A 17,334-nucleotide genomic window follows, 5' to 3' on the forward strand; every position below is an offset into this window, starting at 1 on the left:
CATCAAGGCTGTATATTGGCACTGTGCTTATTTAACTTATATGCAGAGTACATCATGAGAAACACTGGGCTGGAAGAACCACAAGCTGGAATCAAGATTGCTGGGACAAATATCAATAACTTCAGATATGCAGATGACACCACCCTTATGGTAGAAAGTGAGGAACTAAAGAGCCTCTTGATGAAAGTGAAAGAGGAGAGTGAAAAAGTTGGCTTAAAACTCAACATTCAGAAAACTAAGATCATAGCATCCAGTCCCATCACTTGATGGCAAATAGATGGGGAAACAGTGAAAAACAGTGACAGACTTTATTTTCTTGGGCTCCAAAATCACTGCAGATGGTGACTGCAGCCATGAAATTAAAAGACGCTTACTCCTTGGAAGAAAAGTTATGACCAACCTAGACAGCGTATTGAAAAGCAGAGACATTACTTTGCCAACAACTGTTTGTCTAGTCAAAGCTATTGTTTTTCCAGTGGTCATGTATGGATGTGAGAGTTGGATTATAAAGAAAGCTGAGCGTCAAAGAATTGATGCTTTTGAACTGTGGTGTTGGAGAAGACTCTTAAGAGTCACTTGGACTGCAAAGAGATCAAACCAGTCCATAGTAAAGGAAATCAGTCCTGAATATTCATTGGAAGGACTGATGCTGAAGCTTAAGCTCCAATACTCTGGCCACCTGATGGGAAGAACTGACTCATTTGAAATGACACTTATGCTGGGAAAGATTGAAGGCGGGAAGAGAAGGGGAGGACAGAGAATGAGATGGTTGGATGGCATCACTGACTCAATGGACGTGAGTTTGAACTCTGGGAGTTGGTGATGGACAGGAAGGCCTGGCGTGCCGCAGTCCATGGGGTCGCAGAGTTGGATATGACTGAGTGACTGAACTGAACTGAACTGATACACTTGGAAAGTATCTTTGTATTACCTTCGATCATTTCCTGAACTTTTATCAATGTATATGCATGAATTTATTTAGTCGTTTTTGGTAAATGTTCACTGTGCTGACATAGACATGTCTTCATTTACTAACACTATTTGCATGCTTATGGTTCCTGTATTATTTTGGGGCAGTTATTTTGATGAATGATGTTTCATTATGCAATGGTAGTTTTAAATTGTTTTTAAATTACATAGGTTAACTTTAGGGATAAAAAAACAATAGAAAGTGAATGTGAAGTCTCTCAGTTGTGTCCGACTCTTTGTGACCCCATGGACTGTAGCCTACCAGGCTCCTCAGTCCATGGAATTTTCCAGGCAAGAGTACTGGAGTGGGTTGCCATTTCCTTCTCCAGGGGATCTTCCCAACCCAGGGATCAAACCCGGGTCTCCTGCACTGCAGGCAGATGCTTTACCATCTGAGCCATCAGGGAAGCACCCACCCCGCCAAAACAAACAAACAAACACAAAATAGAGGACTTGAATTAACTAACAATCCTGAGAATTTGTCTTTACTGAATTATTCAGCAGAAGACAAAAGCTATGTGTAGTTTACCATTATCAAGAACATGATGATATATCAGTATGACAGACTACTGTGTAGTGATAAAAAATAATCATCATCAAACCTGATAAATACAGAACCATACGGATAGAATTACGAAAATGTATAATGGTCTGTATAAAAATTAGAATGGCTGTCTAAAAATAAAGAAAGTTAGAGTGGTGGGATTGTGTAGTGTCTTGTCATTTTTATCAAAAACACTGAGTATTTCTCTAACCAATAGTGGCCTTTTTTAAAATTAGTATGCGGGCATCCTAAGTATAGTTGTGAGAGTAGGTTAATTGAAAAGTGCATGATCTTAGTGGGAAAATAGTAGTTTAAAACCAAAAAGAAGCTTTGGTCCCATAAAAACATTTAAATATATGCTATTCCTCAAGGGAGGCTTTCCTTAAAAAATCTACTATAAAGAAAGAAAGTTTAGACAGATTTCACCTATTGAATGATACTGTGTAGCAAATTAATATTAAAAACTGGTATGAAGAGATAGTCTCCTTGTAAATGACATTATAGTATAGTGACTGGGAGTCAAGTGATTTGATGTTTCTTTCTCAGACTCTGTTAGTCAGTACCTTTATGAGTTTAAACACTCTGGATCAAGTTTCTTAAGGTGAAAAATGAGTATTTGGAGTAAGTGATCTTTTAAATCCCCTTCAACAGTGAAAATCTATGGTATTAACTATTAGGATCTGGACCAGTTAAATCAGCTAAGTGGTAGAAGAGATGATCAGAATTAGTTCAGTGAAATTTGAGTGTGATATTTACAAAAATTGTAATAAGAGTATTAAACATGAGATCCATTTTCTTAAGTGTACAACAAAGGTATATTATTGTGTAGCAGATCTCCAGAACTATTTAATCTTGTAAAAATAAAACCCTGCACCAATTAAGCAACAACTCCTCATTTTCCCCTCCTTCCAGCCCTTGGAGACCACCATTCTATTTTATGTTTCTATGACTTTGACTACTCTAGATACTTCATTTAAGTGGAATCATGCATTAATTGTATTTTTGTGCATAATGTCCTCAAGACTTATCCATCTTATAACATATAACAGAATTTTATTCTTTTTCAAGGCTGAATAATATTCCATCATAGGTCATTTCAGTTCAGTTGCTCAGTCGTGTGCAAATCTTTGTGACCCCATGGGCTTTTGCAGCATGCCAGGCTTCCTGTCCATCACCAACTCCTGGAGCTTGCTCAAACTCATGTCCAGAAAGTCAATGATGTCATTCAACCGTCTCATCCTCCATCGTCTCCTCCTCCTGCCTTCAATCTTTCCCAGCATTAGGGTCTTTTTAAATGAATCAGTTCCTCACATCAGGTGGCCAAAATACTGGGGCTTCAGCTTCAGCATCAGTCCTTCCAACGAATATTCAGGACTTACTTCCTTTAGGATTGACTGGTTTGATCTCCTTGCAGTCCAATGGACTCTCAGGAGTCTTCTCCAACACACAGTTCAAAAGCATCAGTTCTTTGGCACTCAGCTTTCTTTATGGTCCAACTCTCACATCCATACATGACTACTGGAAAAACCATAGCTTTGACTAGATGAACTTTTGTTGGCAAAATAATGTCTCTGCTTTTTAATATGCTGTCTAGGTTGGTCACAGCTTTTCTTCCAAGGAGCAAGCATCTTTTAATTTCATAGCTGTTGTTGCCATCTGCAGTGATTTTAGAGCCCAAGAAAATAAAGTCTGTCATTGTTTCCATTGTTTCCCCACCTATTTTCCATGAAGCGATGGGATCAGATGCCATGATCTTAATCTTTTGAATGCTGGGTTTTAAGCCAGCTTTTTCATTCTCCTCTTTCACTTTCATCAAGAGGCTCTTTAGTTCATCTTTGGTTTCTGCCATAAGGGTGGTGTCATCTGCATATCTGAGATTATTAATATTTCTCCTGGCAATCTTGATTCCAGCTTTGCTTCATCCAGCCTGGCATTTTGCATGATTCACTCTGCATAGAAGCTAAATAAGCCTGGTGACAATGTACAGCTTTCACGTACTCCTTTCCCAATTTGGAACCAGTCTATTGTTCCATGTACTGTTCTAACTAATGCTTCTTGACTGAATACAGATTTCTCTGGAGGCAGGTAAAGTGGTCTGGTATTCCCATCTCTTGAAGAATTTTCCACAGTTTGTTGTGAACCACACAGTCAAAGGTTTTGACATAGTCAATAAAGCAGAAATAGATGTTTTTGTGGAACTCTCTTGCTTTTTTGATGATCCAGTGGATGTTGGCAATTTGGTCTCTGGTTCCTCTGCCTTTTCTAAATCCAGCTTGAACTTCTGGAAGTTCATGGTTCACCTACTGTTGAAGCCTGACTTGGAGAATTTTGAGTATTACTTTGCTAGCATGTGAGATGGGTGCAATTGTGTGGTAGTTTGAGCATTTTTTGGCATTGCCTTTCTTTGGGATTGGAATGAAAATTGACCTTTTCCAGTCCTGTGGCCCTTGCTGCGTCTTCCAAATTTGCTGGCATATTGAGTGTAGCACTTTCACAGCACCATCTTTTAGGATTTGAAATAGCTCAACTATTCAAATATAGTTCTTTTCTACTTTTACATTCCAGTCTCCTATGATGAAAAGGACATCGTTTTTTGGTGTTAGTTCTAGAAGGTCTTGTAGGTCATCATAGAACCATTCAACTTCAGCCTGTTTGGCACTGGTGTATACACACACACACACACACACACACACACACACACACACACATACCACAGGAATTCCATCACCTCCACTAGCTTTGTTTGTAGTGATGCTTCCTAAATCCCACTTGACTTCACATTCCAGGATGTCTGGCTCTAGGTAGGTGATCACACCATTGTGCTTATATGGGTCAAGATCTTTTTTGTATAGTTTTCTTCTGTGTATTCTTGCCACCTTTTCTTAATATCTTCTGCTTCTTTTATGTCTATACCATTTCTGTCCTTTATTGTGCCCATCTTTGCATGAAATGTTTCCTTGGTGTCTCTAATTTTCTTGAAGAGATCTCTAGTCTTTCCCTTTCTATTCTTTTCCTCTGTTTCTTTGCACTGATCACTTAGGAAGGTTTTCTTATCTCTCCTTGCTATTCTTTGGAACTTTGCATTCAGATGGGTTTATCTTTCCTTTTCTCCTTTGCCTTTTACTTCTCTTTTTTTCTCAGCTATTCATAAGGCCTCCTCAGACAACCATTTTGCCTTTTTGCATTTCTTTTTCTTAGGGATGGTATTAGGGCACCACCTCCTGTACAATATCATGAACCTCTATCCATAGTTCTTTAGGCACTCTATCAGATCTAATCCCCTGAATCTATTTGCACTTCCACTGTATAATTGTAAGGGATTTCATTTAGGTCATACTCTAATGGTCTAGTGGTTTTCCCTACATTCTTCAATTTAAGTCTGAATTTTGCAATAAGAATTTCATGATTTGAGCTATAGTCAGTTCCTGGTCTTGCTTTTGCTGACTCTATAGAACTTCTCCATCTTTGGCTGCAAAGAATATAATTAATCTGATTGAGGTATTGACCATCTGGTAATGTCCATGTGTAGAGTTGTCTCTTGTGTTGTTGGAAGAGGATTTTTGCTGTTATCAGTACATTCTCTTGGCAAAACTCTGTTAGCTTTTGCCCTGCTTCATTTTGTACTCCAAGGCCAAATTTGCCTGTTACTCCAGGTATCTCTTGACTTCCTACTTTTACATTCCAGTCTCCTATGATGAAAAGGACATCGTTTTTTGGTGTTAGTTCTAGAAGGTCTTGTAGGTCATCACAGAACTATTCAACTTCAGCCTGTTTGGCATTGGTGTATACACACACACACACACCCACACACACACACACCACAGTTGGTTTATCCATTTATCTATCAAAGAACATTTAGGTTGCTTTCATCTTTTGGCTATTGTGAATAATGATGCAATGAATATGTGTGTGCAGATATTTCACTGAGATCCTGTTTTCAATTCTTTATATACTCAAATGTAATTATTGGATTTTATGGCAATTATTTGTAATATTTTGAGAAACCTCCATCCTGTTTTCCATTGCAAGTGCACCATTTTATATTTCTACCAGTAGTTCACAAGGATTTCAGTTTCCTTACATCTTCACCAAAATGTGTTATTTTCTCTGTTTTGGTAGTGGCCATCCGACAGGTGTGAGGTGGCATCTTGTGGTTTTGATATGCATTTCCCTGATGACTAGTGAATTTGATTATTTTTTTTCATTTGCTTTTTGTCCCCTTGTATATTTTTTTGAAGAAATATCTGTTCACGTCATTCATATTTTTTAATATGGTTGTTTAGTTGTTGTTGAGTTTTAGATGTTCTTTATATATTCTGAATATTAGCCCTTTATACATTTTATGGTTTATAAATATTTTCCCTCATTTCATTGGTTGCCTTTTCATTCTGTTGATTGTTCCCTTTGCTGTGGAAACATTCTTAAGTGTGATGTAGTCTACTTTGTTTATTTTTGCTGGTCCCATGTGCTTTTGATGTCATGTCTGAGAAATCACCTAATCCAATGTCATGAATAATTTGCACTTTGTTTTCTTCTTTGTGTTTTACAATGTCAGGTCTTGTGTTTAGATATTTGATCCATTTTCATTTAATTTTTGGTATAAGGTACGGATCCAAATTCATTGTTTTGCATGTGGACTTCCAGTTTATCCAACACCATTTCTTTTGAAGAGACTGTATTTTTTTGCCCAATGCCCTTAGCAAAGATCATTTGACCGTATATGAGAGTTTATTTCTGGGTCATCTGTTGTTTTCCATTTGTCTCTATGTCTGTCTTTATGCCAATACCATACTCTTTTGATTACTGTAACTTCCTAATTTATTTTAAAATCAGGATATGTGAGTCCTCCAGCTTAAAAGAACAAGTGTTTTTCTTGCTCAGGATTATTTTGGCTACTCAGAATCTTTTGAAATTTCATATGGATTTTAGGATTTTTGTCTATTTCTACAAAAATGCATTTGGGGTTTTGATAAAGATTATATTGAATCTGTAGATAACTCTTGATTAGTATGAATATTGTCTTCCAACTCATGAGCACAGATGTCTTTTGATTTATTTGTGTCTTCTTTATTAATTTCAGGAATGCTTTGTAGTTTTAAGTGTACAAGTAATTTACCTCTTTGGTTAAGTTTCTTCCTATGTATTTTATTCTTTTCAATGCTATTGTACATGGAATCATGTCATATCTTGTTTTAAAATTCATTTCTATGCATGTGTCCAGTATAGAAAAGTGTATCTGGTGTTTTTCTTTCTGGCTTACTTCACTCTGTATAATAGGCTCCAGTTTCATCCACCTCATTAGAACTGATTCAAATGTATTCTTTTTAATGGCTGAGTAATACTCCATTGTGTATATGTACCACAGCTTTCTTATCCATTCGTCTCCTGATGAACATCTAGGTTGCTTCCATGTCCTGGCTATTATAAACAGTGCTGTGATGAACATTGGGGTACATGTGTCTCTTTCAATTCTGGTTTCCTTAGTGTGTATGCCCAGCAGTGGGATTGCTGGGTCATAAGGCAGTTCTGTTTCCAGTTTTTTAAGGAATCTCCACACTGTTCTCCATAGTGGCTGTACTAGTTTGCATTCCCACCAACAGTGTAAGAGGGTTCCCTTTTCTCCACACCCTCTCCAGCATTTATTGCTTGTAGACTTTTGGATCGCAGCCATTCTGACTGGCGTGAAATGGTACCTCATTGTGGTTTTGATTTGCATTTCTCTGATAATGAGTGATGTTGAGCATCTTTTCATGTGTTTGTTAGCCATCTGTATGTCTTCTTTAGAGAAATGTATGTTTAGTTCTTTGGCCCATTTTTTGATTGGGTCGCTTATTTTTCTGGAGTTGAGCTGTAGGAGTTGCTTGTATATTTTTGAGATTAGTTGTTTGTCAGTTGCTTCATTTGCTATTATTTTCTCCCATTCTGAAGGCTGTTTTTTCACCTTGCTTATAGTTTCCTTTGTTGTGCAGAAGCTTTTAATTTTAATTAGGTCCCATTTGTTTATTTTTGCTTTTATTTCCAATATTCTGGGTCATGGAGGATCCTGCTGTGATTTATGTCAGAAAGTGTTTTGCCTATGTTCTCCTCTAGGAGTTTTATAGTTTCTGGTCTTACGTTTAGATCTTTAATCCATTTTGAGTTTATACAGTATACTAATGCATATATATGGAATTTAGAAAGATGGTGATGATAACCCTGTATGTGAGACAGCAAAAGAGACACAGATGTATAGAACAATCTTTTGGACTCTGTGGGAGAGGGAGAGGGTGGGACGATTTGGGAGAATGGCACTGAAACGTGTATAATATCATATAAGAAACGAATCGCCAGTGCAGGTTCAATGCAGGATACAGGTTGCTTGGGGCTGGTGCACTGGGATGACCCAGAGGGATGGTACGGGGAGGGAGGTGGGAGGGGGGTTCAGGATGGGGAACACGTGTACACCCATGGCAGATTCATGTTGATGTATGGCAAAACTAATACAATATTGTAAAGTAATTAGCCTCCAATTAAAATAAATAAATTTAAATTAAAAAAATAAAAGTAAAATAATTTTTTTTAAAGAAAAGTATATCTGGTATTTCCTTGAATTCTCATTTCTTTTGACTGATAATATTACATAAACCAACTGTAACATTTGGATGCAAGTATTTTAGTTTGAGGAAGGGTGGTAATGCAATTCCATTCTATTTATTATCTCTTTATATTCCAAACTGTTATAAGTTTTGTGAATTTGCTTTGTTTTATGAGTTAAAAACTTAGAATTACCTGAATTGACTTCTGTGTCTGCCTTGCTGTTTCCTAATATACTGAACTTGGCAATCTTTGTTTTTTCACTTAGATTACTACAAAGGTGGATTCCTGCTTGTGCAGCATGCCTTAGATAAGGCCATCATTGTGTACCATAATGGCAGAGCTGCGGAAATGCTATTTGCAAATGTCAACATTTTTGTTAGCAGATTTCCATACCCTACTTATTATAAAGATAATTTTTTTCTCTCTTTTTTATCTCTCTTCCCTTTAGCAGTTTTACTTATATTTTCTCTAACTGAACTTACTCTTATCAGGACCATTGTTATGGAAAAGGAAACCAGATTAAAGGTAAATTCACTTTCTTTGTTTCATTTTGGGCCTGTGGAACAGATTTATGCACAGATTTGAACTATGTCTATACCTTTGTTACTAGTGAATGATTATAACACAATAGCAATATACAAATATAGATTGGGCATAGAATATATATACTATGTCATTTGTCAACTTGCTGGTGTTTTTCTTTTATCTAAATTCTTGATCTGGCTTGTAATTTTATTGACTATTTGATAAGAATGCTGTGAAGAGAAATCATATATTAAATATCCTAAATCTTCTTTGGAATAAAATGAACAAAAGAGAAATAATCATACAAGCTTATAAATTATATGACCCTAATATATACTTCAATTCCAAGACTTGAGAATCTTTTTAATATCAAGTCAAATCAAGATCATATTATAAAGAGCAGTGGCTCTAAAGTCAGAGAGAAAGCCATTAATTTATCCATCTATCCATTAATGTGCATCCCTGTACTGTAGCCCACCATGCTGCTCTGCCCATGGGATTCTCCAGGCAAGTATACTGGAGTAGGTTGCCATGTATCAGCCTCTGTATCACCCAGGCTTGAAACCTGTCTTATCAGTATACTATAGTACATGTAGCACCTGAGTACTGCCATTTCCTACCCCTGTAACTTTTGGGTAACCTTCTTAACTTCTCTGGGCCTCATGTGTAAAATGGAGGTAAAAATACTCTTACCACATAGAGTTGTGTGATAATTAAAGAGATCTTAATTGCTAGTACATAGGAAATATTATCGGAGAAGGCAATGGCACCCCACTCCAGTACTCTTGCCTGGAAAATCCCATGGATGGAGGAGCCTGGTAGGCTGCAGTCCATGGGGTCGCGAAGAGTTGGAAATGACTGAGCGACTTCACTTTCACTTTTCACTTTCATGCATTGGAGAAGGAAATGGCAACTCATTCCAGTGTTCTTGCCTGGAGAATTCCAGGGATGGGGAGCCTGGTGGGCTGCCGTCTATGGGGTCACACAGAGTCGGACATGACTGAAGTGACTTAGCAGCAGTAGCAGTAGGAAATATTATGTAGCTATCAATGGTTAGTTATCTTTCCATTCCCTTTGTTCCCTGTGTGCAGTGTGTGTCAACCAGCATACATTCTGTTCCTTTCCCTCCATTTTTGGAAATGTCATTTTCTACTTCAAGCTCTTGTTAATTTTTAATCATCTAGCCATTTCTCTGACTACCACATAGTTTTCTTTTTTCCTACTTAGTGAATAATCTTGAAATCTATTTTCAACTTTAAACTTCAGCTTACTAATTTTCTCTCTGTGTCTCCAGGACCTGTTACACAAATGTTGATCATGTAGCTTAAATTATTTGTTATTTAATTTTTCATTTAAAAAACTTGAATTAAAATAAATACATACCAATGTGTACAGATCTTTGAAACATGAACACACAACTACTGTTCCACCCAAGTAGTGGTTCCACCCAATACTGCCTGTAATCTGGACACCCCTTTGCATCCCACCTAAATAACTACATCTCTCTTCTCTAAAAATAGTTACTATTTAAATTCTAAAATTGTATATTAGTGTTGCCTGGTTTAAAAACTTTATTTAAATAGAATCATACAATAGCCATTCTTTTGTTTCAGGGGGAGCTATTGATGTTTTCCATATAGATGCAATTTGGCCATTTTCATTATTGTGTGTTATACTTTATGACTATACCACGATTTGTCACTATTGCTGATGAATATTTAGTTGTTCAAGTATTGGCCTATTACAGTAAGCCAATGTGAATATTTTTTTTTAAATGAAGCTGTAGGTTTATTCAGTAACAGTTGAGAGGCCTCCAATATAATGTTAAATGAAAAAAAGCATATCCTGAAACAATGCAGGTATCATCCCATTTTTGCAAAAAGCATGTGTATCAGAGGAAAAAAATAGGTATATGCTAATATATTAGCAATAGTTTTCCTCTCAGTGAAATATTCCCTTTTATACTTTTTGTATTTTAAATGTATTTATTTATTTTTGAAGGATATGTTTTGGTGAAGATGTGCACATTTTTCTGTCGGATATATACCTAAGATTAAGATTGGTGGAGTATAAAATATACATATTTTCAATCTTGTTAAATAAAGTGAAATTTTTTTCTAAAGTTTGTGCCAATTCATTCTCTTATCAATAATGTAAGAGAGCTACTCTTGTTCCATAAGAATGCCAACAATTAGTGGTATTAGCCTTTTAAACTTTCAGCCATTCTGGAAAGAGTATAGCGGTGAACTCATTGTGCTTTTAATTTAATTTTCCTTGTTAACTAATGATGTTGAACACCTTTTCACATGCTTTTTGGCAACATGGATTTTCTCTTTTGTGAAGTGTGTATTCAAAACTCTTTTCCCCACTTTTCTGTTGGGTTGTGTGCCTTTTCTCATTGACTTTCATTGATTCTTTATATATTTTGGATACAAGTTCTTTATGTCATGTATGTATTGCAAGTATGTTCTCCCAACCTGTAAATTGCTTTAATGGTGTCTTTGACTTGTAAAAGTTCTGAATTTTAATGTAATAAACTCTTTTCCTTTATGATTCCTGCTTTCTGTGGCCAGTCTCTGCTGGCTGAGTTTCCCCACATTCTCTTCCTTGTAGTTCTTTAGACCTTCTTTTTTTCTAATCTTTGCACATAAGCCTCTAAATTTAGGTCAAATCAACTTTTGTTACAACCTATAAGTTGAAATACAATGTTTTCTTTATCATATATTTCATAATAGTTTCTAATTTCTTTGTTAATTTTTTCTTTGACCTATAGGGCATTTATAAAATTTCAAGGACCATTATAAATTTAAAATAGTGTTACAAGTTGCTTTTTAAGGATCAAAAGCTAGCAGTTCGTTAAGATCCTGAGGTATCTTCGTAATAGCAATAGAAGTCGTCACTATTAGTTGATGTGGTTGAAATAAAGAAATCTTCACAGATATCAATGAAAGGTATAGGTAATCTTTCCCTAAAGAGGACATACAATTAATATACATCCACATTTACTAAATCATTAACCTCTGTTTTGGAAGCTAGAGAAAATACAATTCTCAGACTATTCTATGAGAAGAATGAAAATGTTTCTTGAATGTTTATAATCTGTATTTTGATCAAAGATCATTCAGCATATTTTGAAGCTCACAATTGTGAACTTAATAAAACATATTGGTTTTTAATGTGTTTATTTTTTTTATTTTATTTTTAAACTTTACATAATTGTATTAGTTTTGCCAAATATCAAAATGAATCCTCCACAGGTATACATGTGTTCCCCATCCTGAACCCTCCTCCCTCCTCCCTCCCCATACCATCCTTCTGGGTCATCCCAGTGCACTAGCCCCAAGCATCCAGTATCGTGCATCAAACCTGGACTGGCAACTCGTTTCATACATGATATTTTACATGTTTCAACGCCATTCTCCCAAATCTTCCCACCCTCTCCCTCTCCCACAGAGTCCATAAGACTGTTTTATACATCAGTGTCTCTTTTGCTGTCTCGTACACAGGGTTATTGTTACCATCTTTAACATACTAGGTGCTGGTCTTTTATTTCAGTTTTTAAAAATTTTGTTGAAACATGCTTTATGGACTAGAATATAGCCAATTTTAACAAATGTTCTGTTATCACATGTTCACTGAAAAACAATGTGTGCTGAGAGCTAAAAGGTGCAGTTTTCTGTACGTTACATCAATTTTGTTATTCACATTGTTCATATTTATGTTTTATCTATTAGTTGTTATCAGTTATTGTGAGAAGTATATTAAATATCTACCTTTATGTTTATTGATTATTTTTTAATATTTATTTTTAATTGATTGATGATTGGTTTATAATATTGGTTTGATTTCTGTCTTACATCAACATAAATTAACCATAGGTGTACATATGTCCCCTCCTTCTTGAATCTCCCTCCAACCTCCCACCCATTCTCACCCCTCTAAGTTGAGTTGTCTAATTTTTCCTTTTAATTGTCAGTCTTAGCTTTATACATGTTGATGTTATGTGTAGGGGACCCAGTACATGGGGTTTGCTTATTTTCACCTGTTTTGCATGACTGGACTTATTTCTTCATGGAAAGCCTCTCCACCATTGCTATCACCTTGTCTTCTATTAATAACATTGCTGGTTGTTTTAAACTCCCTTCTAAGGAACAGGGTTTGGAATAGCAAATATTATTCCTTCATTGGGAGCTAGTTCTATTCATTTCTGGGCTCAAAGAAAGAGCTTGTGTCATGGAGTGAGGGATCTTTCATCCACGGTGGTTTCATGGAATCTTCACCCAACTCAGAAACTCAGGGAAGTTGTCAACAAGCCAACTGAACTTTGAAACATGGAGTGAAGAGTTGGACTATCTTAAGGCCTGATGCTTCCATTTGACTTAATGGAATGATAGCATTTGAATACATTTCTTTTTATCAGCCTGTGGCCGGTGTGCTAAATACATTACATTCAATTTGTTTTCTTTCCTTCACATCTTAATTCTCTCATTCTTGCTATTCTATGAATGAACCTCCTGATAAAGTCTTAGCATGTAAGCTTTGCTTAGGCTGTATTTTTCAGTCCTTCCAGGCTGAAGTACTTTTTTGTTAGATGTGTGTGGATTTCTAATGGTTATCTCTTCCAACTTGTTTAAAGATTTTGTTGTTGTTGTTCAGTTGCTCAACTGTGTCTGACTCTTTGTGACCCAAATAGGCTGCAGTGTGCCAGGCTTCCCTGTCCTTCATCATCTCCCAGAGTTTGCTCAAACACATAGCCATTGAGTCGGTGATTCTATCCAACCATCTTGTCCTCTGTTGTCCACTTCTCTTCATGCCTTCAATTTTTCCCAGTGTCAGGGTCTTTTCCAATGAGTCAGTTTTTCCCATCAGGTGGCCAGAGCATTGGAGCTTCAGCTCCAGCATTAGTCCTTTCAGTGAATATTCAGTTGATTTCCTTTAGGATTGACTTGTTTGATCTCCTTACTGTCCAAGGGACTCTCAAGTGTCTTTTCCAACACCACAGTTCAAAGGTATCAATTTTGGGGCCCTAAGCCTTTTTTATTGTTCAGCTCTCACATATGTACATGGCTACTGGAAAAACCATAACTTTGACTATACACAACTTTGTCAACAGAGTAATGTCTCTGCTTTTTAATATGCTGTCCAGGTTTGTCATAGCTTTTTTTCCAAGGAGCAAGTGGCTTTTAATTTTATGGCTGCAGTCACTGTCCACAGTGATTTTGGAGCCCAAGAGAAAAAAGTCTGTCATTGTTTCCCCATCTATTTGCTATGAAGTGATGGGACAGGATGTCATGATCTTCATTTTGAATGTTGAGTTTTAAGCAAGCTCTTTCACTGTCTTCTTTCACTTTCATCATGAGGCTCTTTATTTCCTCTTCACTTTCTGCCATAAGGGTGGTGTCATCTGCATATCTGAAGTTATTGATATTTCTCCCCAGTCTTGATTCCAGCTGGTGCATCATCCAGCCTGGCTATTCTCATGATGTACTCTGCATATAAGTTAAATAAGCTGGGTGACAATATATAGTCTTGACGTACTCCTTTCCCAATTTGGAACCAGTCCACTGTTACTTGTCTGATTCTAACTGTTGTTTCTTGACCTGCATAGAGGTTTCTCAGGAAGTAGGTCAGGTGGTCTGGTATTCCTACCTCTTTAAGAATTTTCCACAGTTTGTTGTGATAGACACAGTCAAGAACTTCAGTGTAGTAGATGTTCTTCTGGAATTCTCTTCCTTTTCCTATGATCCAATGGATGTTTGCAGTTTGATCTCTGGTTCCTCTGCCTTTTAAAATCCAGCTTGTACATCTGGATGTTCTGGGTTCACACACTGTTGACATAGCTGGAAGGATTTTGAACAATACTTTGCTACCATGTGAAATGAATGCAGTTGTGCAGTAATTTGAACATTCTTTGACATTTCCCTTATTTGGTATTGAAATAAAAAATGACCTTTTCCAGTCCTGTGGGCACTGCTGAGTTTCCAAATTTGCTGGCATATTGAGCAGCACTTTAACAGCACCATCTTTTAGGATTTGAGATAGCTCAGGTGGAATTTCATCACCTCCACTAGCTTTGTTCATAGTGATGCTTCCTAAGGCCCACTTGACTTCACACTCCAGGATATTTGGTTCTAGGTGAGTGATCACACCATCATGGTTATCTGGGTCATTAAGATCTCTCTTGTATAGTTATTCTGTATATTCTTACCGCCTATTCTTATTATCTTCTGCTTCTCTTAGACCCATACACTTTCTGTCCTTTATAGTGCATCTCTTTGCATGAAATGTTCCTGTGGTGTCTCTAATTTTCTTTAAGAGCTCTCTAGTCTTTCCCATTCTATTGTTTTCCTCTATTTCTTTGCAATGTTCACTTAAAAAGGCTTTCTTATCTCTCTTTGCTATTCTTTGGAACTCTTCATTTAGATGGTTATATCTTTCCTTTTCTCCTTTGTCTTTCACTTCTTTTTTCAGCTCTTTGTAAGGCCTCCTTGTACAACCATTTTGCCTTTTTACACTTGTTTTTCTTGGGGATGATTTTGATCACTGCATCCTGTACAATGTTATGCACCTCCATCCATAGTTCTTCAGGCACTCTCTCAGATCTAATCCCTTGAATCAATTTGTTACTTTCACTGTATAATCACAAGTAATTTGATTTAGGTCATACCTGAAAGGCCTGGTGGTTTTCTCTATGTTCTTCAATTTAAATCTGCATTTTGCAATAAGGAGTTTATGATCTGACAAACAAGTCATCTCTTGCTCTTGTTTCTGCTAACTGTAGAGATCTTCATCTTCAGCTACAAAAAATATAATCAATCTGATTTCAGTATTGACCATCTGGTGATGTCCATGTAGAGTCATCTCTTGTGTTGTTGGAAAAGGGTGTTTGCTATGACCAGTGCATTCTCTTGGGAAAATTCTGTTAGCCTTTGCCTTGCTTCATTTTGTACTCTAAGGCCAACCCTGCCTGTTACTCCAGGTCTCTTAATGGCCTACTTTTGCATTCCAGTACCCTATAATTAAAAGGACATCTTTTTTGGTGTTAGTTCTAGAAGTTCTTGTTCGTCTTCACAGAACCATTCAACTTCAACTTCTTTGTCATTAGTGGTTGGGTCATAGACTTGGATTACTGTGATATTGAATGGTTGGCCTTGGAAATGAACAGCGATCATTCTGTTGCTTTTGAGATTGCACACAAGTAATCATTTTGATTACTATTTATTCAATTTAACTTTGTTTTCTTATTAGTTGTAATTCTCTAGTAATAAGTTGTGTGATTTTCATGATTGGTTTGGGTTTATATTATTCACATTTGCCATTTTGTCACATTGCTTCTTCACAATATATTGCTATGATTTTTGGTTAAAAAAAACAATTACATGTTTAAAGATATTTGAATAATAAGGTAAAAGATTTTAAGATTTAAAGAGTAAGGAAAAAGATTTTATACTTTCTTCAAAATTGGGCAAGGAGTATGTCAAGGCTGTATGTTGTCACCCTGCTTATGTAATTTATATGCAGCGTACATCATGCAAAATACTGGGCTGGATGAATCACAAGCAGAAATCAAGATTGCCAGAAGAAATATCAATAACCTCAAACATGCAGATGCATGCTTAGTCACCTCAGTGGTATCCGACTCTTTGCGACCCCATGGACCATGGCCTGCCAGGCTCCTCTGTCCATGGGATTCTCCAGGCAAGAATACTGGAGTTGGTTGCCATTTCCTTCTCCAGTGATAAAGTATGAAGCAAGTGAAGTGAGTGAAGTGAAGTCACTCAGACGTGTGACTCTTTGTGACCCCATGGACTGCAGCCCAACAGGCTCCTCCATCCATGGGATTTTCCAGGCAAGAGTACTGGAGTGGGTTGCCATTTCCTTCTCCAGACAAATATGCAGATAATACCCCTCTAAAGGCAAAATGTGAAGAACTAGAATCTCTTGTTGAGGATGAAAGAGGAGAGTGAAACAGCTGGCTTAAAACTCAAGATTTACAAAACTAAGATCATGGCATCCAGTCCCATCACTCCACCGCAAATAGATGGGGAAAAAGTGGAAACAGTGGCAGATTTTATTTTCTCAGACTCTAAAATGACTGCAGGTTTTTCCAGTAGTCATGTACAAATTTGAGAGTTGGACCATAAATAAGGCTGAGCACTAAAGAACTGATGCTTTCGAACTGTGATGTTGGAGAAGACTCTTGGACTATAAGGAGATCAAACCAGTCTTTCCTAAAGGAAATCAACCCTGAATATTCATTGAAAGGACTGATACTGAAGCTGAAGCTCCAACAGTTTGGCCTCCTGATGCAAAGAGACGACTCATTTGAAAGTACCCTGCTACTGGGAAAGATTGAGGGCAGGAGGAGTCAGGAACAACAGAGGATGAGATGGTTGGTTGGCATCACTGACTCAATGGACATGAGTTTGAGCAAACTCCAGGAAACAGTGAAGGAGACGGAAACCTGTTGTGCTGCAGTCCATGGGATCACAAAGAGTTGGACACAACTTACCTACTGAACAATAAATGTCATTCTCATTTCTTGTCTTGTTTTTCCCTTGAGCAGGTCCAGATTCGTCTTACATCTTCTTATATATTCCTCTGCCTGATGGATTTCCTTTTTTATTTTTGGTAACGCTTTTCCTCTGTTGATTTATTATTTCAGTTTTTGCATGTTTGGCAAGGTCTTTATTTTGCTATCATTTTTGAAAGATATTTAA

At 36.8% G+C, this 17,334-nt stretch overlaps 1 protein-coding gene across 2 annotated transcripts in view; it reads left to right on the top strand.

The window, feature by feature from the left end:
- The window catches only part of LOC109578124 (phospholipid-transporting ATPase ABCA3-like), a 269,893-nt gene that overhangs the window by 50,486 nt on the left and 202,073 nt on the right, over window positions 1-17,334 (top strand). For both annotated transcript variants that reach the window (XM_019987123.2, XM_070779771.1), the window contains exon 6: window positions 8,355-8,614. In XM_019987123.2, the coding sequence (XP_019842682.2) occupies window positions 8,355-8,614 (260 nt within the window). The remainder of the gene's footprint in view (window positions 1-8,354; window positions 8,615-17,334) is intronic.

The sequence above is a fragment of the Bos indicus genome, chromosome 25 (genome assembly GCF_029378745.1).
Source record: "Bos indicus isolate NIAB-ARS_2022 breed Sahiwal x Tharparkar chromosome 25, NIAB-ARS_B.indTharparkar_mat_pri_1.0, whole genome shotgun sequence".
Classification (NCBI taxonomy): Eukaryota; Metazoa; Chordata; class Mammalia; order Artiodactyla; family Bovidae; genus Bos; species Bos indicus.